Source organism: Dasypus novemcinctus, chromosome 2 (assembly GCF_030445035.2).
Source record: "Dasypus novemcinctus isolate mDasNov1 chromosome 2, mDasNov1.1.hap2, whole genome shotgun sequence".
Lineage (NCBI taxonomy): Eukaryota > Metazoa > Chordata > Mammalia > Cingulata > Dasypodidae > Dasypus > Dasypus novemcinctus.
In genome coordinates this window covers 53768658-53796253 of record NC_080674.1, presented here as the reverse complement: position 1 = coordinate 53796253, position 27596 = coordinate 53768658, and the positions used below count along the sequence as shown (strand labels likewise).

Below are 27596 nucleotides of genomic sequence, written 5' to 3'. Positions count from 1 at the left end.
GATTACAGAGTATTTTACAAACACATTCAAATATAAGAAACTGTTTATCATTCTATTGTAGTTTTCTTTCTTCATACTTCTAATTCAATGGAATTAACAGTTCTTCAAAAACAGGGGCTCTTAACCAGGGGTCCATGGATCTCATGGGGTCCATGAGCTTGAACTGAAAAAAATCAACCTATTATCTTTATTTTCTCTGCTCTGTAACTGAAGTCTAGTATTCCCTTCACTTATGAATTGTAGGCAATAAACAAATTACAGTAGTATTCATTTCACCTTACTGGCAAAGGGGTCCATGGAACAAAAAAGGTTAAGAACCCCTGTTCTAGAAGATAGAACAGCCAAATTAAAGTGCTTTCTTTAAAAGTTTAAAACATGATCTAGAAAATAATTTTCAACATCACTGAATCTGTTCAAATTCACCAGTATTTACTGAGAACACTAAGATAAAGATGAATGAGAGTTGGTCTTATCCCAGATAGGTATTTATAGTCATAGACAGGATAATATATTAGTTTGAGTATGGGGACTCTGCCTTCACTATTTATCCCCAGAGCCTAGACTCTCAGGACTGGCATACAACAGGGTGCTCAACAGATTTCTCACTGAATGTAACAGAAAATAAACAAATACAAAACCATACTATAAGAGCTATATGAAAGGAACAAATTACTGTGGAAGTTAAAAGAGAAAAGATCCAGTTGGGGGTGGGAAATAAGGGACTAAGGTGACAAGACTAGGTGGGAATTTCATAGGCAGGGATAAGGATGAGGTAAGTATGAGTAAGGCTGTGACTGGAAGTATAAAGGAGTACCCAGGCACAAAGTGAGTTGGGACATAGACTGATACTGAGCAAAAGTGAGTTCTTTTCTGCCCAATGCATTTTAAAGACCAATTCCTGAGACACTGGGGTTTCAAAGAGAGAGTTTAATTTGCTAGTGCATAACAAGTAGCTCAGATGGCCTAGGGGCCTAAAGTCTGTCTCCCTGAAGGGCAGCAATTCTAAGTGTATTATAGTAACCAGGTTTAGCAGGTTTATGCTAATGAGTAACTGGGGTGGGGCTGGCTCAGGTTCAAGGCATGTGGTGACAGGGGGTACAAAACGGGGGCCAGTTATAATGGGGGCCAGTTATAAAGTTTCTAAGGATTTCAAACAGGGAGGGTAGAGTGGTTGCCATTTCAATAGAAATAACCACATACAAAGTTAAGATCAGTCTGGAATATTCATCACAAGAGTAGGTATACACAAGGGTGAGGTCAGTCTAGCCAGTTTTAGTATTTTCAGGTATTAACTTCTGGCTATTCTATAAATAGAGAATAAAAAACATCTTTATAATGATTCAATAATCATAATCATTTGTTAATTCTTAACTCTCAGTTAAAAGACAACGTTAGAACAGTTAGTGTAGTGCTTTAGTGATAATTAGTGCATATATTGTGAACATGGAATTATCAATTAAGGAATTTGTCTATTAAGTCACAGTAATATAGCCTGTGCATGAATTCAAACTTACCTAATTCTGTATCCAAGTGGGCCTAGTTTCTAGAAAGCCAATTAAGTGATAAAGGCCCTATAGGCTTTAAATATTCAGGAAGGATGTAGATTGAATGTGTGTTCAAAGTTACATCCAGACGGAATGAGGGCAATATGTTAATTCAGGCTTCCCTGGAATGTGGGTGATATGCTAATTCAAGCTTAGCTAGTATTCAAACAAATGGCTAAACCCTAAAAAAATTAACAAAGGAAGTCTCTATGACCCCTAAACCTCTCCTGGCCCCACCACGTGTGTTTCTTGTATAAAAATAACCTAAAACCTCTACTCGGAGCTCAGTGTTTTGGACATGAGTTTGCTGGGCCCGGCCAGTTGTAATAAATCTTCCTTCTCAGAGATTCCTGAATTCTAGCCTTCAATATGCAATCACTGAATCCTCTCTGTTTCCACTACATTTCCTGGGGGCCCATCTGGAATCACAATGAAGGCCAGAGATGGAAACATTTCGTTGCCCCTTTCAGATGCCTCTGAGGAAGTAGGGAGAGCCCAGGCGAATACCCAGCCCAGGTTACCCTTGGACCCCTTTTAGTCCAGAAAAAGGTTGTAGGCTCCATTGGAGTCCTCCCGGGAGAAAAACCAATGCACCGAAGGATCTAAAAGGAAATCCTGAGAATGAAAAAGGAGCTCCACACGCCAGATGGGTAAGTCCCCCAGAGACATAGTGTAAAAAAACCTGACTATAAATGGGGGGTCTGATTAGCTCCCAAGAGGACCCTAGTATACCCAAAATTTGGGGGGAAGTCATCTTCTCCAGGTCTGAAAAGGGGAAAAAAAAGCCTGTTTGGTTTTAGCTGACTGCGGGTTGGCATCTGGTTTGCCTTCACTAAAACAGTGAAGGTTTGGTTACAGTGGGAGAGGCATTGATGGGTTTAAGTCCCACTCCCTACCTCACTTTAAGAAAAAAATCTACTGCCTTTTGTGCTTTTATTTTTGCTGCTTTTTCTCTCTCTCTGCTGCTATAGGAAATGAAGCATCAGTTTCCCAGTGCTTTCCACTGGGATGCATCCTGAAGAATTGGTCTAAATTTGAAAGATGTTGGTTACAGAAAAATGAATTGGTTTTTGTGATAAAGCTTAGTCCAAATATGAACTCAGCAATGGAGAAGTTTAGCCAGAAATGTCTTCTAATTTTAATGCCGGACTGCAATTGAGCTTGTTTTGAAAACAGCAAGGGTAGGCAAAGAGTCCTGTTAAAAGTCCCCCCTGGCTAAGGTTGCAATAATTAACTAGCTATACCTCAGTTCCCCCTAATATGCATTAAAGAAAAATAAGCCCCCTCCCAACACAGCCTAGGATGGCACTTCCCAAAAGTTAAACAAGGAAACCTCCTACATATAGAAATAAAAAGCAGAAAACTTGGAAATGGCCATACCGGAGAAACAAAATTATGAGTCAAACTGATGAGTTTTGCATTTCTGTCTGTGTGCCATGGCTCTTTAGTGTTTGTCCATTTATTCGATGCCAGTGTATGTTTTCATACCTCTGGATAGTGGTATTGAATTGTGTGAAATGGTGAACTTTGGTTAGGCTGGAACACTGGGACTCCACGTCAGTCAACTAAAAGGATGTCTCTTCATTCTTCCTAGAATAATAAGCATGGCTTCTGGCATGCCAGCAGGCTCCCCACAGGAGTCTCTTCTCAGGAGTTGGGAAGTTCTGCCTGCTGTTGGTCCACATAGCCAAAGTGCAGCCTCTGTGTAGAACCCTGAACTCCAGTTAAGCTGGCATTAAAAAAAAAAAAAAAAAAGGGGGAGGGGGGGACTAGAGAGACCCAGAAACCTCATGTCATGTCTCCTTAAAGAAATGAGAAAATAAACATCAAACTTCTCAGTTTAAACTCAGTCATGCCTATAAAAGGTGTGAATAGTGATCAAAATAAAGAAACCTCAGGTGTCATCAATTAAGGTCAAAGAATTCCTAGAAATGCTAAAGATATAAAATTCTTCAGTTTTCATCTGTGCATAACCTTGTGTTCAACTTTGAAATCTGTGTTTAACTTTATCAGTTTGTTTGTGCCTAGGAAATCAGATTTGGGGTTCACCTGTTAAAAGTTGGGTAATGGTGAAAGATAACCTAAAAATGACTCTTTAAATGCCAATACTGTCTTGCTAGTGGATTTAATGCATAAATCACAAGTGAAATTTATTTAATTGCTGGAAAAGCAGAAAAACTACACAAAGTTGTTACTAATAAAATTGTTTTAACTGCATAGTTAATAAAGGTGTCCAAATTGATTTTAAGTAAAAAATTTCCAGAAATTAAGAGCTGAATCATTGTATAAGTACCTTAATATATAAAACAGTAAAAAAATATTAATAACTGAAACTATTACAGCAAAGTAGATGTAACTTAGATTTCAGCTATTGTAATGGTAATCTTAAACGAATTTACTTTTGTTTATATGGCTACTTCAAGTCTATCTAGTGCTTACTACAGTAATGGTAATTATAACTTAAAACTTACCTTTAATTATGGTTATTTTATAACTAACTTCACCTAGTCCCTAGACTTCAACTATTGTGATGGTAATTATAAACTGAGTTTGCCTTTGTTTATGGATACTGCAAGTCTGGCCCCACCCCTGCAAAGAAAAGCCTTCAGAGAGATTTTTCAAGTGTTGTTTTGTAAAAAAAAAAAAAAGGAAAAGTTTTAAGTAACTAAGCTGTGTTTCCGTGTCAAACTATTCATGTCTGCTTATTTGCTCAGCGTATATCATCATACATCAGGATAATAAAATCAAATTAACAAATAATTCTTAAAAAAAAACTATTCAAATTGTTAACAATTAAGTATGCAGTTATATATGTAATAAATATTCCTAGAACCCAAATTAGGCTAAGCAGTATGAAAAGGCCATATAGAAATATGAATACAGAAACTACTGGGAAAGGGAAAAAAATTTTTTCTGAGCTCTTCGACCTGCCCAGCCCCAGGGCCTTCTCTTTGCAAGAGATCTGAGGGAGGAGCCAAGTTTGGCAGATTAAAACTCTGTCTTCTAGGCTGGGGAATTAAGTTGGTTTTTCCCTGTAGGACCCCATTTTAAACCTTCTAACAGCCTTAAATAAAGGTAATTACTTATCCTATTACCAAATTTCAGTAAGTAATAGAAAAGTCCTTGAAATCTATGAAAAGATCCTTACTAAATTATAATTAAAGCAAATTAAAATGATAATATATTACAGAGCCTAGAAGTCAGTATGCTTTTCAGATTATTCACAGTTTTAGAATTTCATCAAAGACAAGAGGTTTTAGCCCTCTGTAAAGAAACGAAAAAAAAATTCTTTGTATAAACTATAACAGTTTCAATTTGTTTAGCTTGGGTGTTGTATCTTTGGTTTGTAAGAACACCAAGTTAATAAATTAACATTCTATGTATTAAGTCTTTAATATGATAAAATTCTAAGTTCATATTTAATGAAATTAAGTTGAAGAAATACAGATCTGCTCTCTCCTAAATGCATAAAGGAAAATCCATCGGTCACTAATTGTAATCTAAAGTAAATTAACCAGTCTATGTAGTTGTGTTTAATTATAAAAAGTTTGTAGGAGCATCTTCCAAATCAAAGCATTTGAATGGCAAGTTCTATAAAGCCATTATTAATTAAAAACCTAAATTAATATTAATGGCAAAAAGTAACTTCATAGCAATAAAACCTGTCTGGAAGTCACCTCAATGTGTATATTCAAGTGGTGGTAATAAAAAGTTACCTTGATTCCATTGGGAGTCTTCAGTTTTCATTTTAAAAATAGAAAAAGTAATTTTTCCTCTACTACTAAAATAAAATACTTGTGTAATTAATGTCTTCATGGCAAAAGTATAAAAGTAAGAAGCAAAGTACTAAAAGTTCATTTAATATATAACACATTGCATTAAAATGTTAAAAAATATATATATATGAAAATCAAAAGACAAACTTTAGCATTGTCAAACTCTCTTGTGTACTCAAACCAGGTGTCCAATTCACTGTAGGGTACTTCTCCATGAGTTATTAGCTAGGTTGGTCACTGACCCCTAAAACAATAGAAGTTTCTACTACATCTCTGGATGTGCTCCTGAAGTGGATGGGAACTACTTCACAATTTCAAACTCCTGCAGCAGCCAACAATGGCTCGGTACAGACAAATGTACAATGGATATCGTCTCCAGACTGGCACTGTTTCATAGTGCCAAAGAGCGCTATGCACCAGGCCGGTAAAATACTGGAATCTACCTTCCTAGCTTCTTATAGGGTCAACAACGGTGCTGCAGTTTCTGTGAAGAACATACGAAGTGCAGCAATGAATACCAGAGTACTTTAAGTAGAACTTAAACACAATTGACACTACAACTTGCTCCCATGGAGAGATAACCTGTATGGTATTGCAAACCTGAAACTTAAAGCTATTAATTGCAGCTCAAGGAGAAACTTATGCACTGAGTAGTACATTAATTAGTATTAAATACTAATACATGTTAATATTAGTTAATATTAGTATTAAATACTAAATACATGTCTGACGATTATGATAATACTTCTAGTAAATCATATGCAGAAGGGCAGTAAACATGTTAAAAAGTCCTGGTCAACTTCATTTTCTAAGTAATTAATAAACATGTCTGTGAAATAAAATTTTTAAAAAGCCACCTTGCCTGAAAACAGTGGGGCCAACAGCCCTTTTAATTAAAAAAAAAAACCAAAAAAAAACCTCACCAAATTAACTTGGGGGCAACCTCTCATGATCTTTACCCCACACCAAATAAAAGATGTGCTTAACCCCAGGGCCACCAGTAGCTTATAGGTAGCCAGTTAATTAATACCAGGCTCAATTACTAAAAACCCCGAGGTGCAGATAAGGGTGTGTCAAACTCTCAACCCAGCCACCTTACTATCAGTAGAGGGCCCAAAGTCAGATCCTGAGGAACTCCTTCTCCACTCTTGTCTTGAGACTCTTTATCAAAACTACTCAAGCAGCGCAGATCTAAAGGATGCGCCTCCTGTGATCCCAAACATTAAATGGTTCACAGATGAAAGCAGTTTTATTAAGAGAGGAATTAAAAAGACAGGCCATGCAGTGGTTTCTCAATTTAAAACCACAGAGGCCAGAGTTCTTCCCCCTAAAACTTCAACCCTGAAAGAAGAGCTAATTGCCATTACCCGAAGTTTAAAGCCAGCAGCTGGGAAATGGGCTAATATTTATATAGCTTCTAAGTATGCTTTCCTTGTCCTTCACACTCACTCTGCTGTGTAACAAGAACAAGGCTTGCTTACTAACAGTGGGTCAACTATTAAACACAGGCAGAAATCCTAGATTTACTGAGAAGCTGTACTATTACCTCAGGAAATAGCAGTTAGGCATCATCCAGGGCATCAGAAAACAAACACTGCTATAGCAAAAAAAAAAAAAAAAAAAGCTCAAGCTAACGCAGCTGCTAAAGCAGCAGCACAAACCTAGGTTTCCCTCCTATCCCTTATTCCAGCACCTGTATCAGTACTTGAAGTTTCACAGTATACCCAGGGTGAATAAATCAGGATAGCTAGCTTGGGGTTCACCTGGAAACTGATGGGTGACTTGTCAAAAATACTCAAGTCTACCTGCCAGGAGAAGTGCAGTGGAAAGTCCTTTATGAACTTCACCAAGGCACTCATCTGGGGAGGGATGCCCTAACCAGCCTAGCCAAATAGGTTTTCAAAAGACAAAGCCTGGTAAAAACAGTCAAAGAAATTACGAGGAGTTGCTCAATTAGAGCAAAAATATAAAAACTTTACTCTAGTTCTGATCACTCCCACAGCTATTAAAGTTAAAGGAACGTCTAGCTTGGTGCACTAATCCTGAATAAAGTCAGCTGCCAGTTCACCAGAAGCACCTAAAGGACACATGAGTGCCAGTCACTGCACAGCCTGAAATACTGGCAGCCTGAAATACCTCTTCAAAAGACAAAGCTAAGTAGTGTCTATGTCAAAATCAACTGTTTCCTCTAACTCTAGCCCAAATGCCTACTGCTAGAAAAAAGGCAAACCAGACTTCCCTTGAAAAACCCTGCCTCTTTTTTGTCTTTTAGCTTAACTGAAAAGAGAAATGCCTCTTCTCATTCCTCTCCACTACCATAGGAACTAGGATTGACAATTTATACCTAATCCTGTTGTCTATTGCAATTTCTCTCTGAAGTTAACCAACAGCATAAAGTAACTTAAAATATATATATATATTGTTTCCCACTAACTTTAGGAAAATGCAGGCTTTGCAGGCACCTGACCTTTTCTACTTCTGTGGTCCAGCATCCTCTTACTGGGACCATATATTTTCAAAATTCTAATTAAGTTTATTTCTTCCAGAATCAACATCTTGTTAGCCATATAAAAACTTCATCCAGCTTCATCCAGGATCCAGCTTCCTCCAACTGAGATAAAATAGAGTTTCACCCCTTTTCAGGTAGGGTCAACTGTCCCTGACCAGCAGGAAGTAGCTATATAAAAAAGATCATCTCCCTTTAGTACCCTCCTTAAGATTAAAGATGTAAATTCTCTAAAGGAAAAAACAGGACAGGCTAATAAGATAGGAAATTGGCAGACAGATCTGGAACCTAGAAAAAAATCTCCCCAAGATTCCACCACTCGGAAGATGACTTCCTCCAAAAGCCAAGAAAAGCCCTGAATGTTCCCAGAGAATTTATCACTGAGCCTGTCTGAAAAAATTAATGTGAAAAATGAGCAGTTGAGATGATGAACAGCTGAAACTCTTTCCTATGCTCTCATTATACTTCCCTGCTTCCTACCCTTAATAATAACTAAAGTTATTAATAAATAATGCAGTAAGAATACAGACAGAGGCCCACCCCATAACCCTGTAAATAGTGATGCCAAAGCTTAACGAACTTAAGGCATCAAAGGGGGGATATAATATAGACTGTGCATGAAATTCAAACTTATCTAATTCTGTGTCCAAGTATGGCTAATTTCCAGAAAGCCAATTAAGTGATATAGGCTTTGAATATTCAGAAAGTATATAGACTGAATGTGTATTCAAACTTACATCCAGACGGAATTGTGGGCAATATGTTAATTCAAGTTTACCTGGAATGTGGGCGATATGCTAATTCAAGTTTAGCTAGTATTCAAATGAATGGTAATCCCTAAAAAAACTAACAAAGGAAGTCTTTTTGACCCCTAAACCTCTCCTGGCCCACTACTTGTGTCCCTTGTATAAAAATAACCTAAAACTCCTATTCAGGGCTTGGCTATTCGACAGGAGTCTGCCAGGCCCAGTCAATTGTAATAAATCTTCCTTTTCAGAGATTCCTGAATCCTAGCCTTTAATATGTGGTCACTGAATCCTCTCCTTCCAATACAATATACCTTTGAAGGTGTCTGAATAAAGGATAATTTTGGATGTACAAAAATGTCAGAGAAGAAAGCCTCTCCCTACTGAGGCAGTATATATGGTTTAGACTAGGGGCTAGCTAACTTTTTCTGTATATAGGGCCAGAGAGTAAGCTTTGGAGACCACATGGTCTCTATCTCAATTACACTTTTATCACTGTAGTTGAATTGCAGTCATAGAAACAGAGTGACTGTGTTAAGTAAAATCGGCTCATCCACCTATAGTATGTGACCTTGTTATTTAATGCTACTAAATGTCTCTAAAGCTCAGTTTAACTATAAGATGGGGAAACTAACTGACCCTATTTCATAGGGTTGTTTTGAGGATTAAATGAGGACAATAATAAGCACTCAGTATAGTACCTAGCTTATGAGTCAATGCTTAGGAAATGATGGCTATTGTGGTGATGATGATGATGTCTCCTCTTATTACCTATGTCTGAAAATCTTAGTTGTCATTATACTGATTCTCTACAATAAACTCTTTTAAGAAAAGTCCCTTGCTGTACAAATTATCTTTTGGCAGTTTTACCCAAATCTTCTTTTTCTAGACACTACTGAAAGACAATCATTTTATGCTCATAGATGGGTAATGTTTTTTAAGTTTTACTATCAATGCAAAATCCCCTCTACCAACAAAAACACATTCCCCCCCCTCTAGAGCATATAGTGAATAGGCTACTGGGTTATACAGTAAAGAAATAAAAATATATAAGACATCCATGGCCTTAACATTCTTAAGTCTAGAGTTTTTGAGCATTACCAATCCTAACTTCTCATTTTAAAGATGAAGAAGCCTGTTTATCAGAGGCAAGTATGAAGAAAAATGACTTGCTCAAGCTTTCCCATGAGGGAGAAATAACAAAATTAGAACTGCTAGTTATCAGTCTCCTAATCCAGAAGTGTTTGTTTGCTTTAATGTCTTAATTTACCAGACTTTGGTCCATTCAAACTTCAATAGCACCACCTCTCAACAAAATGATGTGAGGTGCAGGGGTAGAGGGAAAAGGTATCCATCTATATGTGTCCCACTAACACCCACTTACCCAAGGAGGAGCAAATCAGAATTGGAGGGGATGCTGTGGAATTTTAAATTTATTTATAAGATTTTCCATGGTATTTATTTAGTTCTTGCTTCAAGTATAGCTGGAGAAATAGAATTTAGCTACTGAAAGCTATATAATGCTGAATGTAAAATAAATGAGGCAGATCACAAGCACTACAGTGAATTCAAAGGTAGAATTCACCTTGAGTGAATTAAAGTCACTGAGGACTTTACCAGAAGATAAGTGTGGCTTCAAATTCTTGAACAAAGAATATATTTTGAAAAGTTTTGAATTTTACCAAGTAATGAGAGTGTTTTATATGGTAGGTTCTGTGCTAGGTGCTGGGAATAAACAAGTGACCTAAATAGACATAGTTCTTGCTGTCTTGTAGATTTAAAATACCTAATTCACTGTTATCCTATAGTTATGAAAGTCACTATCTACTAAGCTTTTTCAAGTTATACTCCCTATTGATTTTGAGAATGCTCCTTAATTTTCCTTCCTTAGAAATCAGATTGGAAAGGTACCTGATTTCAGCAGCAGCTGTGGCTAGTTTACACCTGCAATCCACATGGCAAATGTAATCCTGCATTCCTTGTAACCACTTAGAGAAATGAACCAAAGATTTAACAGTTCATTTTGATTTCCTGTTATTAAACTCAAAAGAATTACAGACCTCAAAAGAATAATTTCCAAGGTGTCAGGCATGAAATATGGTAGGCTGCAAGGATGAAAATAATTGGAACTATTTTTGTTCTATTAATTTAAAGAACAATGTTCATTTTTAGACAAAGTAATATTTTAAAGACTAAGACTACTTTAAGAACAGTTATGTAATTAAGAAATTTAGAACTTGCCAAGAAAGTGTTAATAAGGAGTTACACTTGAGAAACCTTTTAAAAATGTTTTTTAAAAAATCTGCTGATAAAATAAGTGAATACTTACATATTTGCTACCCATGTGTCACACCCTGTTGTAAACACTTTAGTTTTATTAACTAATTTAACCATCACAACAATTCCCATTGTACATATAAGGAAACTGAAGCACAAAGTCATACAAATAAGTGACCTAACATGGATTCAAACCCAAGGAGTTTGGCTGCAGACACTTAATCATAAGGTATATGATAGTAAGTTAGGAGGAAAAGTAAACCTTTAAGGTAACAATAACCTTTATAGTGCCTTCACATTTATGTATCGAATATGGAAGATGAATAATCTTTAACATTATAGTAACAATGCATTTAAACAGACATCTCATATGAAGAGATAACTAAATTAGATCCAAATTCATTTTGATCAATTGAACACATTATGTACAAATGTACAGTAGTGCATTTAAATCTATGTGAGATGAACAGAAATAACCAAAAGAGGAAGGATAGGTCAGAATTAAGAGTAATTAAAAGTGCTTAACAGCAGAAAAATGAGAAAAAAAGGTATTTTAAGAGTTTTTGTTGATAAGTTTAATATAAACCAGTAGTTTTAGGTGGCTGCCCAAAAGGTCATATACTCTTAGGGGAGCATTAATACAATTGCAGACTTGAGATTATGCTTGATGTTAAACTCACCAAATCTAGAAAACCAGTAAATGGAGACATTTAGGCTGAAAAGAAATGTTTAAAAGACTAAGATAATAATAACTGTTTTCAAATAATTGAAGGGCTATTATGGGAATAACAGGTATGAAATTTGGGATCCAAAAAATAAAGAACTTTTTAATAAACAGAGGTGTCAAAACTGAAAAAGGCTGCCTCATGAAATGATCAGTTAGCATTTCGGTAGCCAAATGCCAGTAATTTAGTAGAGGAATTGACAGATGAAGAGTCTTATTCCATGCCATTACTTCAAATTAGAGCAGACTGGCTACGTGTTCAAGCCTACTGGAGTTCTACTTTAGATTCTTTTTTTGGAGGGAGGTGGGTTCTGATATAAAAAGTTTAAAAACTACTGGCTTAGATACATTGAAAGATTTCTTTCAACTCAAATTCCTGAATGGTTTTTATTAAGGTTACTTGTAAGAACATAAAAACACATTTTGATTTTATTTCTCAAAACAGAAACTAAGCAGATCAAACATACCATTTTTTTCTGCAAAGGCAACTGCATCTTCTTTAGTACTGAAGGTCAGAACCATGTTGGATAAAGGATCAGCCCTGTAAGAAACAATATTTTTTTTCCAGGATTTAACATTAAGCTTTGGCTGAAAAAAAATCAATATTTAAAGTAAAATGTTTAGAAAATAAACTGTCATTATAATATTAAATACTTGATGAACTCTCTTATTTCTAACCTCTTAAAAAACTGTCAATAGTTTGAATATTGTTTTCTATGTAAACTTTAGGAGATTTTCTAAAATATATTGTCAAATAACAAAATTTATACTTGCAAAGACTTTCGGCACTTTTTAGTCTTTAAAACCATTTTATTCAACTAAAAAAAAAAGAGAGAATTAAGTAGTTTAAAAAAAAACAAAACAAAACCAAGAGGAGTCTCAAAGTAACCTAGTAAATTCAATATCTAGATGATTACTACTGATGTCTATGATTGCCAGTATTATCATTACTCCCCCAAAATAGATGGCAACAACACCCACTCTTAATGAATCTTCCATCATTAATGACAATAATCTTCTTTATAAATTAAATTTATTGATACATAACAAAGCATAAAACCCAAAATATATAATCCATCCAATGTGTACAGTCAGTGGTATTTGGTATAATCACATAGTTGTGCATTTATCACTTTAATCAACGATAATACTCCAATACGCATTTCCACCATTTAAAAAAATAATGCTCCAAGATTTCACATCCTATTGGGTTTTTCAATCTAGGATTGTAGTAATGTTTACAAATCTATATAGATTCTTTTAAAAATACTATACAACTTCAGAAATGTCATTCTTATTAACATGTTTATAAAACGGCAGGCTGCTGCTACAAATGTTATTGTGCATATCTACAAGGCAAATACAGGATTCTGTGAAACACTTTAGAAAATGTGGAAGTAAAAAAATACTGATAATGAAAAGAGGGCTCAGGAAGCCATTTGGGTAGTAGAAAGATATGAGGTATTATGAAGACCCAGGAATTGCTGAAGAAGTTCTCATCATACATTATGGTTATTATTCTGGGATTTCTGAGATCCCTATTATTATATGTACTCTTGCCATAAACTCCCTCTGTGTAAGCAAAAGAGCTTCACATGACTGGCTATATTAGCACTAATAAAAAATGATAATTTCATATTATCATTTATCTTCCTTTACAAAGGAAGATATTTCCCCATTGATAGTTAAATAGTTATTTATACTGAGAACAGAAGTGTCACCATAAATATGATCTAGTAATTTGATGAGTGTTTTTGACAGACATTAGCTTAATTTAAGTAATAAACAACAGAGACAACATTGTAAGAAAAATGTAGGAGCCAGGAGACCAGAATTCTATTTCTTGTAAAGGTGGTATGGCCTTTATTATTATCCCTTCATTTTATTTATGAAGAAATACACATTAACATTAATTAGTAACAACGTACTTCGATAAGCCATCATTCTTCCAGCCACTCAGTTTCTACCCATCTCTTTCTCCTTTCATCTCCTACATTTCACAGCTCTTTTCTAGGTATGTTGTCACTACTGGCTTACATTTTTAAAAATTCTTCTCTGAACTATTATAAACTTCCTAATTAATCTTTCTGCCTTCTTTTTTGACTCCAATCCAACCTTCACCATGTTACAGATTAATCTTCTCATAGCATAAAGCCACAGTCTTACCAGCATGAGGAATCTAAACATGGAGTTTAGGAGTGCCAGAGCAACTGCAAGTCTAAGGAGGGAAATCTTGAAAAGGAGAAATCCACAGAGCAGGCAGGTACTGAACTATGTATGAATGGGTAAGGCTCCAAAACAATAGCTAGGAAGGCTTGAAAGATAAGAGTAGATATTTCAACAGCTGTCTGTTGCAAGGGGAGACTGAGTTTGGAGTTCAAGTTCCACAAAGTTAGAAGTACTTGGTATACACCTTGAGCTTTCCACTGAAACTTGAGAAAAGCCATGCCTTAAAAGTAAATAAATACTTGGAGTGGATGTGGTTCAAGCAGTTGGGGTCCTGCCTCCCAATAGGACACTGCAGGTTGTTTCCAGTGCCACCTAAAGAAAAGGAGCAGACCCCATAACCAGATGATGCAACCAGCAGGGAGCAGAAGTGGTTTAAGCTTTTGGGCACTTGTCTCCCACACAGGAGGTCCCAGGTTTGGTTCCCAGTGCCTCATAAAAGAAGATGAACAGACAGACAAGGGAGCCATGGGCGGGGGGGCATAGTGGGGAGGGGTAGGATTTAAAAAAAAAAGTAAATACTATCCCTTTTGGCTCTTTGAGCAGCACCACGGCAGTTGGCAAGAACAAGTCCCTTATGAAGAAAGGTGGCAAAAGAATGGTCAATCCATTTTCTAAGAAAAATTGGTATGATGAGAAACAACCAGCAATATTTAATATAAGAAATATTGGGAAAACACTAGTTACAAGGACTCAAGGAACCAAAATTGCACCTGATGGCCTTGATATTAGTGTTTTAGAAGTGAACCTTGCCAATCTGCAGAATGATAAAGCTGCATTTAGAACATTCAAACTAATTACTGAGGATGTGAAGGGTAAAAACTGCCTAGCCCATTGTAGCCGTTTGATATTGTTTATGAATTCCAAAATGAGATATTGGATTATGTTTGTAAACTCGTCTGTTCCTATGGGTATATTAGATTATATTGGATTCAGAGGTTTCACTTTTACTTAGTTAAATAATGATTAAGGCTTTGATTGGGCCATGTAGTAGGACATTTATGCCATTGGTGGGCAGGGACTCACAGAGAAACCACACAACCAAAAGGGAGGTTGGAATTTTAATGCTGGAGCCCCAGGAAGGAAACACACAGGAAAAGAACACAGGAATAGAGACTTCTCCACAAACCTGGCAGAGGCCCTGGGAAGAGAGAGAGCCTGATTGTGCCTTGTACAATCAACAGCTGGCCTTATAGAGCAAGCAGAGCAACTGAGCCTGGAGAGAAACAAGCCCCAGGAGACAAGATGAGACTTATCTCACCCTACGGCTGATACTGGAAGAAGTTGGGACCATGGAGCCTTAAGAAAAAGAGGAAACCTGAACCCTTGCAGATGTCGGCAGCCATCTCACTCTAACACGCGGCAACAGACCTTGGTGAGGGAAGTAACTTATGCTTTATGACCTGATAACTGTAAGCTTCTACCCCAAATAAATACCCTTTATAAAACCCAACAGATTTCTGGGACTTTTCATCAGCACCCCTTTGGCTGACTAATACACCAACTTCCATGGCATAGATTTTTACCCATGACAAAACTGTGCTCCATGGTAAAAAAACGGCAGACCATGATGGAAGCACATGTTGATGTCAAAACTACCGATGATTATTTGCTTCGTCTGTTCTGTGCTGGTTTTATTAAAAAACACAATAATCAGATTCTGAAAGACTTCTTACATTCAGCACCAAAAGGTCCACCAAATCCAGAAGATGATGGAAATTATGACCTGAGAGGTGCAAAGGACTTGAAAGAAGTGGTCAATAAATTGATTCCAGACAGCACTGGTAAAGACATTGAAAAGGTTTGCCAATCTATTTATCCTCTCCATGGTGTGTTAATTAGAAAAGTAAAAATGCTGAAAAAGCCCAAGTTTGAATTGGGAAAACTTATGGGACTTCATGGCAAGGTAATAGTTCTGGAAAATGAACTGGAGATGAGATAGGTGCTACAGTTGAATGAGCTGATGTATATGAGCCACCAGTCCAAGAATCTGTTTAAAATTCAGCTTTTTTAAAGTGAAAAATAAAACCTATTTTTTTTTAAGATTTATTTTTTATTTATTTTTCTCCCCTCCCCCACCCCAGCTGTCTGTTCTCTGTGTCCACTTTGCTGCATGTTCTTCTTTGTCTGCTTCTGTTGTTGCCAGCAGCACGGGAATCCGTGTTTCTTTTTGTTGCATCATCTTGCTGCGTCAGCTCTCCGTGTGTGCAGCACCATTCTTGGGCAGGCTACACTTTCTTTCACGCCGGGCAGCTTTCCTTATGGGACGCACTCCTTGCGCATGGGGCTCCCCTACACCGGGGACACCCCTGAGTGGCACGGCACTCCTTGCACGCATCAGCACTGTGCGTGGGCCAGCTCTACATGGGTCAAGGAGGCCCGGGGTTTGAACCATGGACCAAAACCTCTTATTTTTGGAGAAACAAAAACAAAAACAAAAAAACCTAAATACTATGTTCCAGGACTAAGACTAGGGGTAATACTGAAACAAAGCTACCCTCATAAAGCATAAAATCAGTCCCCATAAGTTCAAGGTGATCAGAATTTAACCAACTGCTAGAACAAAGCTCATCACATTGCTATTCTCACTTAACTAGATAAACATAAGGGCTCAGAGAATTAAGAGATTGTTGATACTTCTTAATATAAGTTGCATTATTAACAGACGACTGATGTTTTCATTATTAGCATTTTAATACAGGAAGTCAAGTGTTCACTAAAAGAAATGTACAAAAATCTTCATTGTAGCATCATTTGCAATAGCCCCAAAATGAATAAAAAATTGTGGAATGGATGAATTGCACAAACATACTGTTAAGCAAAAAATCCAGTCACATAGAGTACAAAAAGGATGAGTCTCTTTAAATAAAATATGGAAATAGGCAAAACTAATTTATGGTGTTAGAAGTCAGTATAGTAGTTACCTTTGGCAGGTTGGAACTAAACAGGGGTATGTGAGAGAATAAGACTAGCAATAAGTACTAGCAATAGTCAACCTGATTATTATTCATATGGTTATGTTTAGGCTTTGAAAATTCAAGGAGCTATACACATATCTGTATAGTTTTCTGAATGTATACTTCAATAAATTTTGTTTTCAAAAAAGTAGTATTATGCCTGGCAAATAATACATTGTGTTGGCTCAGACTTCCAGGTTGATTTTAGGTTTTTTCCTCCAATGAGATTTTTTTTTAATACTAACTTAAAAAATTTTTTTGTTATTATTAGTTTTATTAAACATTATACTTAGAGAGATTTTAGGTTTATAGAAAAATTGCACAGAAAGTAGAGTTCCCATATACTCTTTTACCCCTTCACGTAGTTTCCCTGCTCAATGATATCTTTCAGTGAACTTGACAGACAACACTAAACCAACAAAATGGATAAGGAAAATTATTTCATCATTAATTATAATGTCCAACATTGGCTGGCAGATTACCTTCTGTTCCATATTATGACAAAGTCTTTCTGAAGATTTCTACCATTTGTGAAGGCCAATTATGATTTTTAGCTTATGGGCAGAGCTTATTTAAGATTATTCAAGACAGATCTAAGTATCAACACAAAATGAGAATTAGTATTATAAATACCGACTGATTCCTAACTTTAGCTAAGAGAATTATGACTGCATAGATAATACTTAATTTTTATAAAATACCCCTAAATGGTAGAAAATGGCAAGAGAACAAGTTTTTTTACTTGGGAAAGTTTTGTGTTTCTTTTTTGTTCAGTTAAAGTTCCATGTAATGAATGGCCCCAAATACTGCTAACTTGTTTAGCACTATGTAGAAATGTTAAAGGGTAATCTTTCAGCAAAAAGGATAGAAAAAAGAGAGAAAATGAAAATATAGAAAAAAGGTTTGTATAAAATCAACATTTTAATGAATGCTTTTGTTGTTTTTAAATTTTACAGAGGTAAGGAATGTCAGAGTTGGGCAGTTACAAAAATTAAATGCAAAAATCTTAAATACATATTAACAAATCAAATCAAGCAATGTACTTAAAAATTATAAATTCCTGTCCAAATATGAAAGGAGAAGATATATATTAATATAATATCAAAATGCCAAAAGACTAAAGGAGAAAATGCATCTCAAGAGATGGTAGAAAAGCATTAAATAAAATTCAACACCTGTTCCTGATCAAACAAAAATTCTCAGTCAAGATTTGAAAAGAACTTTCTTAATATTATAACATGAGGCACATTTCCACTAAAGAAATAAGGATGTTGGATATTGCCACTAATATTCAACACTGTCTGCAAATTCTAGTAAATGCAATAAGGCAGGAAAAGGAAAAGAGCAATAACAAAATAATACTTCTCTAATGCTTAAGATTCAAAGCAATGTTTACCAATCATAGACAGGGTCTGTCATTTCAAAAATACTTTTAATTTTGGAAGGACACATTCTGAAATGAACTTTTCCTTCCCTAACATAGAACATATCTCATTTTCATCTGTAGATCATAAAAAGTTTCTGTATTCATGCACAATAACAGGTTATATAGTTTTGCTCTTAAAGCAGCAAGATATAAAATCATCACTGTTTCAAAATTAAACTGTGCTATTTCTAGACTAAATAATGCTCTAAAAGTGATTATATGGGGAAGCAGATATGGCTCAACTGATAGAGCATCTGCCTATCATATAGGAGGTCCAGGGTTCAAACCCAGGGTTCAAACCCAGGGTGGTCTCCTGGCCCATGTGGTGAGCTGGCCCATGTGCAGTGCTGCCGCATGCAAGGTGTGCCATGCCATGCAGGGGTGTCCCCCACGTAGGGGAGCCTCACATGCAAGGAGTGCACCTCTCAAGGAGAGCTGCCCAGTGTGATAAAAGCACAGCCTGCCCAGGAGTGGCACTACACACATGGAGAGCCAACACAGCAAGATGATGCAACAAAAAGAGAAAGATTTCCAGTGCCGCTGAGAATGCAAGTGGACACAGAAGAATACACAGCGAATGGACACAAGAGAGCAGACAATGGGTGGGGGGAGGAAGGGGAGAGAATAAAATCTTAAAAAAAAAAACAAGTGATTATGTGAAACTGTGTGCAAAAATAGTAAAGTAAAACATTGAAGTGACCCACTCAAACTTATATTCTTATATAAATTGTTTTACCCAGAAACAAATTAGAGTATATAAGACACAAATGCCCAAAAAAGGATTTATTATTGAATGTTGCTATAAACGTATTACTACAGTGAGTCTGTGGTACAGATAAACATGTTAAAATTTCCTGTGTCTCAAAAAAAGAGTAATCATGTCTTTCCTTATAAATTTCTTTAGTCTTATATTAGTCAACCAAAGGAGTACTGTTGCAAAATACCAGAAATCTGTTGTCTTTTATAAATGGTATTTATCTGGGGTAAAAGCTTAGAATTACTAGGTCCTAAAGAGCCCAATTCAAGGTTCCATAAGAGGTCCTTTTTCACCCAAATAAGCTGCCATGGGTTGTAGCAAGATGGTGGGTGGTCTCTGCCTGGTTCCTCCTTCCTTCTTCTTAAGGTTCTGTGGGCCTACCTTTTTCTGATCTCAGCTGAAGGCTAGCACAGGGCTTGTCTCTTTCCTAGGCTGCAGGTCAAAGTTCTCTCCTCTGGTATCTATGGAGCTCTCTTTTCTTGTGTATCTTCTTCTGTGTGTCTTCTTGAGTGAGTGTCTGTTTATATAGCCCACCAAGGAAGTGAGGACTTTACTTGAATTACACCCTACTGACGTGGTCGAATCAAAGCCCTAATCATAACATAATTAAATCAAAGACATCTCCGGTGAATCTAATACAATTAAAGGGGATCATATCCAGAGGAAAAGACCAGTTTACAAACATAATCTTTCTCTTTTTGGAATTCATAAATAATCCCACACTGCCACAAGTCTCTTCAGGCATGTTTTACATATACTCTATGCAGTATATGAAACAAAATCTAAAGGATACCAAAACATCTAAAATACTGTGCCTAATATTATTGGGTTAATAAAATATAATTCTATTTAAATAGCAATATGGCAGATGTTTTTAACAAAAATTCTTCCAGGTACACTGACAGGAAAAAAAATGTTAAACCTTATATTTTTCTAAAATGAGATACAAGTTAAACTGATAACTTATCTTCAACTGGAGATTGGACATATATTATATTCTATAAATCTTAAGAATGACAATTTTCTAGCCTATCTGAGTAAAATTGGGCCATATTCAACATGGAGATTTATGTTACTGACATCATTGGTGACAAGAATTATGACTTTATTCCAATGCACTGTAAAAAGTAATTTATTAATCACAAGATCGCAGGAATTTATGAGTTTTTCTCCAATTAGCTAATTTTTAAAAGTACATAGTTCTCCCCGTACAAACAAAACAAAACTTTATAAAGATGTTTTATTTTAAAACAAGTAACTAGTACATATAGCTTGGGCCCATGCTAAATAGTCCTTACAAAGTCAGCTACTTTTATGCAAAAAATAGTACTCTGAAAATGACTGGTTGAATGGTTCATTGTGCTGGGCCAGACTACATAGGAATATATGTATGTGTATGTGCATCTAGATATGTATAAATGTATGCACATGTAAGTATGTATATATCTTTGAGCATAGTGATACTGAAACAACACTGTTTCCAAAAGAATTGTCATAAATCATATTATATATGAAAGTATTTAAAAATCAGTTATTTAAAAGAAAAATCTACATAGAAAAAGAGCTGAAAACAAAATTCAAGTTAAATCAAAGTACTCACGATGATGCCCAACCCATCAAGGGATTTTCCCATCGCTCCCTGGTATCAAACTCCATCTTCCATTTCTTTGTGTTATTTACTCCAGACTGCATGTTATTACGAGCAGGAACAAAAATTCTCACTCTTCTAGTTTTGATATGCTCTTCTGGAACACCAGTTAAAGTTGTGATATCCTACAGAAAAACAAGCAAACAAACATGATCCAAAGAGTCCATGTACTTATGTACTTTTTTTGCTCCCTATATGCATGCAACTCTATTCAATTTGTTTATAAATTGGGGTCTTCAGCTTTCTAGCTAACCTCAGGACTTTTATTCTAAATATGCAGCAGCCAATTTTCCCCAAAGAATGCCACTTTGAAGAGCTGGGGCTTCCAGATGTTATAAGCTATCTCTTTATATATATATTTATCTCACTATGCTGTTATTTTTACCATATAAAGTGCTATTTTGATATTTGAAAATGGTACATTGGGAGGAGGTGGGGATTAGAAGACAGTGGGAAAGAGTTCAGGACCTTTTTTTCAATGAAGCATTAGAAATTTCTGAAAAGTCTACAGTCAATCAGCCCTTATTTGATGAGCAGGTGTAAACTAGTCAGAGAAGAAATATAAGGTGATATTTAAAAAGCTATTAACAAAACTTTAAGTAGAAAAAAAATATATTATCAGTGGTTTCTGTGTCAAACTGCTTACAAGGCATTTCTCCAGGCGTAAACAATTAAAATCAATTAACTTTAATTAGCATTTTGATTTATGTCCTATTGGTCTAACTTACTGACAAGACCTATATCAAATCTATTCTGCAAAGGTAAGCCAAAAAAGGTGAACAATTTTTTAAAAAAACTATGAGGTAAAAACAAAGGTAACTTTCTTGACTTTTTTTCAATACTGCTAGCCAGTAACAAATGCTCAATTGGTGAATACATAGAATTTTGATACCCCATATTAGATACATTTATTAAATTACAGTGTCAGTCAGAGCACAAAGAAGCAAGTTATATAGAGAGTAAGTCTATTTTAGTAATGGTAAAATACACTATTCTATCAAAGCAAAATCATACTAGGGTTAACTATTCATTCTTATAAATGAAACATTTTATAGTCATGGTTCACTAACTAAACTCTGAATAAATGGTTTAAAACAACAAAGAGTAAAAATGAAAATGATTATATCAAACTTGTGACAACTAAAATCTTTTACACATTTTGTGAATTTTTATTTCATTATAGGACATCTCCTAATTAAGGCCAATATTAATTTGTAACTATAATTTATCAATGCTATAAACTAATAATTAGCATAAATACTTAGTGCTGCAATATGTACTGAGAAAACACTAAGAATATTTCTGACTCTATTAGTCTCTATCCACAAGATTAAGAAAACAAGTATTTTAAGTTATTTTAGTTGGCAACCAATCCTCTGCTTAACACATTATCTTTATACTTGCACCAATAATGATGTGTGTCTACTTTGTCACAGCTTGTCTGTTTAGAGAAACTATGAAAATGATTCTTATACATATTTACACAAATATGCACTTCTGTGCATCTACATTTTTTTTTTTAAAGTTCATCACATGGAGGGTAAAATAAAAACAAGTGCAATTGGTACATAATTATTAGTGTTATGAATATGTTTAATTGGTAATTTTTAATTACTAGGTTCAACTCCAAAGAAATTTCAAGTATTATTAACGACTTCCTAAAGCATATTTCTCTACTCAGGAGCGTAGAGTGACTTAACTTCCTATGAAGTCCTCAAAGACTATTTCCTCCTTTGAAATTCAATATAGTACTCATTACCATTAATATTTATTATATATATTTAGATGGACATATCTTATTTCTTTAGCAATAATTGAAGAAGGGTATAAACAAACACTAGAGGAATGTTACAGAATTATGGGATAGGGCATCTTTTCCAAATTTCACAGTATCCACCCTCCAATCTGAATTGAGTTCATAAAAACTACAGGTACAAGTTATGTGACTTCTCTTTAAATTAAGATTTATATGGGGAAGCAAATTTGGCCCAGTGGTTAGGGCGTCTGTCTACCACATGGGAGGTCCGTGGTTCAAACCCCAGGCCTCCTTGACCCGTGTGCACCTGGCCCATGTGCAGTGCTGATGCGCGCAAGGAGTGCCGTGCCACGCAGGGGTGTCCCTGTGTAGGGGAGCCCCACGTGCAAGGAGTGCGACCCATAAAGAGAGCTGCCCAGCGCAAAAGAAAGTGCAGCCTGCCCAGGAATGGCACTGCACACACGGAGAGCTGACACAACAAGATGACGCCAACAAAAGAAACAGATTCCCGTGCCGCTGACAACAACAGAAGCGGACGAAGAAGAGGATGCAGCAAACAGACACAGAGAACAGACAACCCGGGCGGGGTGGGCGGGGGGCAGAGGGGTGGGGGGGGCAGGGGGTGGGGAGAGAAATAAACAAACTTTAAAAAAAAAAAAAGATTTATATGAAAGGAAACACACCAAACTCTTAACATTAGTTTACCTCAAGAAGTTGAAATTGTAGGAAACAGACTTACCTGTTCTATATTGTGATGTATATACGCCAACATAGTTTTTAAAAACAATAAAGCTTTTAAAATTTTACAATAGTTTGCAGGTCAAGATTTGCACTATCAATAAAGTAGAAATGAACAGAGTAATTTTTAGGTTGGAAAAGTTTAAAATAAGTGGCTACAAAAAGTAGCTAAGCTCTTTATATTCTAAACTTATAACTACATAATATGGCAATCACATATCAATATCTTTCCCCAATTTGAAGTTGACGTTCAAACAAATAGCTCCCAAGGCAATGGGCTTGTGCCCAAGTTGTCCTAACATAGAATCCTTGTTTTTGCCTGCAGTAAGACATGTAAGGTACTGAGCTGAGTTGAACTGCTGCCAAAGATAGAAAATTTTTTATTCTTGGCATCTCTTACATACTTGACACCTAAAGGGCACAGAAGCTCTAAGATTCCTAGTCCTCGTAGGCTACGGCCTTAGTCTAGACAAACTGATTTCTCACACCTTTAAAATGCATTTCAACACTCCATTGTTATCATTTCATCCACACAGCTTTGGCTAGCGACAGAAGAACCTGTCCTTTAAGTGACATTTCAATAGGTAAAAGCACCCACTCCAAGATTACATTAAAACAATTTAATACTTGAAAAGAATGATGAGACACTAAGTTGAACTGTGTACTCGCATCTTCAATACTTTGCTTTCCCTTTAAGTTCTCACTGAGCTATCTGTGACTCCACTTTCAAAAACAAAGAAAAATTTGCCAGCTCTATGAACTATATTGAACAGTATTTCCTATAGATTGTGACTTCTGTACTCTAATATGGATCACTCCCATTTTTTAAAATCCTACTTACATTATAAAAGACAAAAATACACTGAAGATTTCAATATTGCCTTAACAGATTTCTTATTTTACTGGTAAAATAGTGCTAAATAATGTATACATAATAATTCTTAAATTTTCATTACAAATTTTGATTACAAAAATGTTAAATCATGTAAGGAACAAGAGAAGACTTAAAGTTGGCAACTGAAAAACCCAAGATGTATATCTGACCTAAAACTCAATCGTTAATAATCATCTGTAAATTCCAACAAAGGAAGTTACCCTATATATAATAATACACATACATTAAATAACTGGATTATAGAGCTTATAATTTTTAACAGTTGGGTCAAGCATGAAACCTATACTCTTATTATTAAAGAAGGTCATTATCTTAATAGGGTAACATTTTAGAAATACAATCTTACATGTAATACACTATTTTAAACAATGACAATTTTCAAGTCATTAATAATTCACAGATCAGAGGGCATCCAAATCAAGATTTGCTATTGAAGCGATGCATATCAAAATTCTAAAGTTCCACTCTTTCAGCACCTTCTCATCACTAATTTTAAATTCTGGAAGAACTAATAGCTAACCTGCCATTTCATAAGTCTAGTTAAATGGAAGGCAAAATTTAATCATCATTACGTTTTATGAACTTTATTCTTTCAAATATATATTCCCAGTGTAAAATATATTTCCATGTAAAAATTGTATGATTCGGTTATCAACTGCACCCATTTATCTTGTATGAATTCAACTTTTTTTTTTAAACAAAGGAAGCAGGGAACAAGCAATGGGAAGTTGATGTCAAAATGCAAAAAAACCTCCCAGCAAGCTTCTTGCAACCACCCAGGATTTAGAGTCTTGCTGGCTGCTCTCTTTTCAATACCAGAATTTCACACATTTCAATGACTATTATGACTTCAAAGAATCAAATTTTCATCATTGTCCGTCATCTGCCAGTTGATTTGTATAAAGGAGTTCTTCTGCATGCACTCCAAACAAAAGCCTCCTTACTTTTGTGGCTATATATCAAGTTTAAAAGTTTTGTTTGTGACAGTTGTGTCTTTGGTAAATTAGGGTAACAGTGAAGGAGTGCAGCTGCTCTGCAGGAATCTCCTTTTTGGCACCATTTCACTTAAATAAAAACTGAATAATTAGCTTCTGCCTTTATTAAACCACAAAAATGCCACTGGCCTTAGTAATTACTTCCGGTTGCCCCACCCACTTAACCTTAACGGTTTACACTAGCCATAAAGAGAAATAAATGAAAGTTTTCGCCATTTTGGATGAATTTCTGATAGCTCTCTCAGCGAGCCCAGAAAAGTGAAAAATTCTATTAGGGTTTTTGGTAATAAATTCACTAAACTGAATGGCACTATGGATCAATGTTGAAAGTTTTAATAGAGTACATACTGGAACACTAAGTACAAATATTGATTATAAAAACTTGGTCTATTATGGGCTATTAGTTGCCAATTATGTATTTTAATTTATTTTAGGGTTATGAATTATAAACTGATCTAAATATGATGGAAGCATTTATATTTTCTTCAAACATGAAAAATGTTAAAAACAAAAACAATCTTAGGATCTGTAATAATAAAAACTTCCTTCCAAGTACTTTACAGGTACTTAAAATGAGAAGCTTAATGAATGGTTTCTTAAATAATTAAGAATATTTTACAAAACAAATTTTACAGTTAAAAATATACAAAAAGTTGGCAGATCTATTTTCCCATTGTAAAAACATTAGATTTCCAAATAAAAACTATATGATTCAGTTATCAATTATACCCATTTATCTTGCATGGATTCAAATAGATCTAACTTAATTTATTTTCCACAGAAGAATTTTAAGCAACTCCAAAAAGTTAGTGAGCATAGCAATTCATATATAATCAAAACTGAAAAATAAATCATAGGTGTGCCAGTAAAACCCATTTATTTGTTGTTGTTCAAGCAACATATTTATGTGGGAGTCCAACCAAATAATGAACAAGTGCTGAAAAAGGCATCCATTATATTTTGCATATTGGGAAAAGATAAAGGTAGAATCAAAGGTTAAGTTTTAAATAGAATGTTATTGATAAACTAGAATCAATTGTGCAAATGATGATGATAAAACTATGTATATGAGGGGAGCCGATGTGGCTCAGTGGTTGAGTGCTGGCTTCCTGTATAGAGGTGTCAGGTTCAATCCCTGTCCCTGGTACCTCAAAATAAAAAAACAAAAATAAAAAACTATGTATAGAGTCATATTTTTCCATTTCAAAATATTTTCATTACTCCTAGATCATTCTCAGCAAAACAGGGTAGAGCAATGGATAAAAGCAAAGGACTAAATCAAAACTGGCTTAGAATCCTGACCCTCCATTTTGAGCAAACTTTTAGACTTCTCCTGTTTCTTTATCTATAAAATCAGTTTACTATGAAAAAATAAGGACTAAAAAATGTATGCAAACTGCTTAGCTTGGGCAACAAAGATTTTTCTCATTTATTCAATATATTTTTCAACAAGTGTCTATTAGACACGACACAATGTTCAACGTTACAGACATGGTTTCTGTTCCCATGAGATTTATTATTCAATTTCTAAAGAAAAGGAAACAGTGAACAAGGAATGGGAAGTTAATGTCAACGATGCAGAAAAATCTCCCAGCTTCATTGAGAAATATTAGTTAGCAATTAAACTACTCTACAAAGAAACGGTTTTGTAATTAGAGGCAAGAAGTGACTTCAAGTCTGGAAAACAGAAAAACCTATATACATTAAAAAAAAAAAAGGAATATATATTTCCTTTAAATAAATTATTTTTTAAAGATTTTATTTATTTATTCCTCCCTACCCCCTCAACGTTTGCTGTGTCTGTTTGTTGTATGCTGGTCTTCTTTTTAGGAGGCACTGGGAACAGAACCTGGGAGCTCCCATGTGGGAGGGAGGTACCTAATTACTTAAGCCACCTCTGCTCCCTATTAAATTTGTTTTATTAAATATGGAACTATACAGAGACTAACATCTATGAAATTGAAGGAATAAGGTAAAATGTACCTTTGGAAAATTGCCTTACTGATTTCAATTCATATTAAAAGATCCTACTATACCCAAGCTAGCTATGCTGGGGGTTGCAGGGTATATAAAGATTTTATTCCTTAATTTAAGAAGTTATAATTTGTGTACCCATAGGTAGAGGAGATAGTGTTGGGGGGAGGAGAGATGGTGAAATACAATAATCAATAATCATCAAGAGAATGGCATTTAATTCAGATAAACCTAGGAACCCAAACACCACCATTTGCTATCTATGAGACTTTGACAAAGCTGTTCAAACTGTGTGTTAGTCTCCTCTTCTTTAGAAAAATGTACAACAAAACCTACCTCATGGCACTGTTTGAAAGTATTAAATCAGCACACAGTGAATATTTAATAAATAGTAATTGTTGCTGCTGATAGTTATAAAGTAAAATATGATGAATGCCATGGGCATCAAATAAGAGAGATCACATCTGGTTTTGAGGGTAAAAAGGTATTAGAAAATACCAGACCAAGGAGGAAGGCAGGCAATTCATTCAGGATAGTTATGATTTTAAAAAGATCCTGTTAAAGCATAACTACATAAAAGGGAAATTTTAAAAAACATCCTCTGGATGTTTAATAGTCGCTATTTTCTCATCGGTATTACGTAACACCAAT

The 27596-nt window shown here is 35.3% G+C and overlaps 1 protein-coding gene and 1 pseudogene across 1 annotated transcript in view; one reads left to right on the top strand and one right to left on the bottom strand.

The window, feature by feature from the left end:
- The window catches only part of NDUFS4 (NADH:ubiquinone oxidoreductase subunit S4), a 120963-nt gene that overhangs the window by 18843 nt on the left and 74524 nt on the right, over positions 1-27596 (bottom strand). The window contains exons 3-4 of the mRNA XM_058308926.2: positions 20540-20712; positions 12041-12114 (exon numbers count right to left, since the gene is read on the bottom strand). Of these exons, the coding sequence (XP_058164909.1) occupies positions 12041-12114; positions 20540-20712 (247 nt within the window). The remainder of the gene's footprint in view (positions 1-12040; positions 12115-20539; positions 20713-27596) is intronic.
- Positions 14377-15797, top strand: LOC139439806 (small ribosomal subunit protein eS1 pseudogene; annotated as a pseudogene).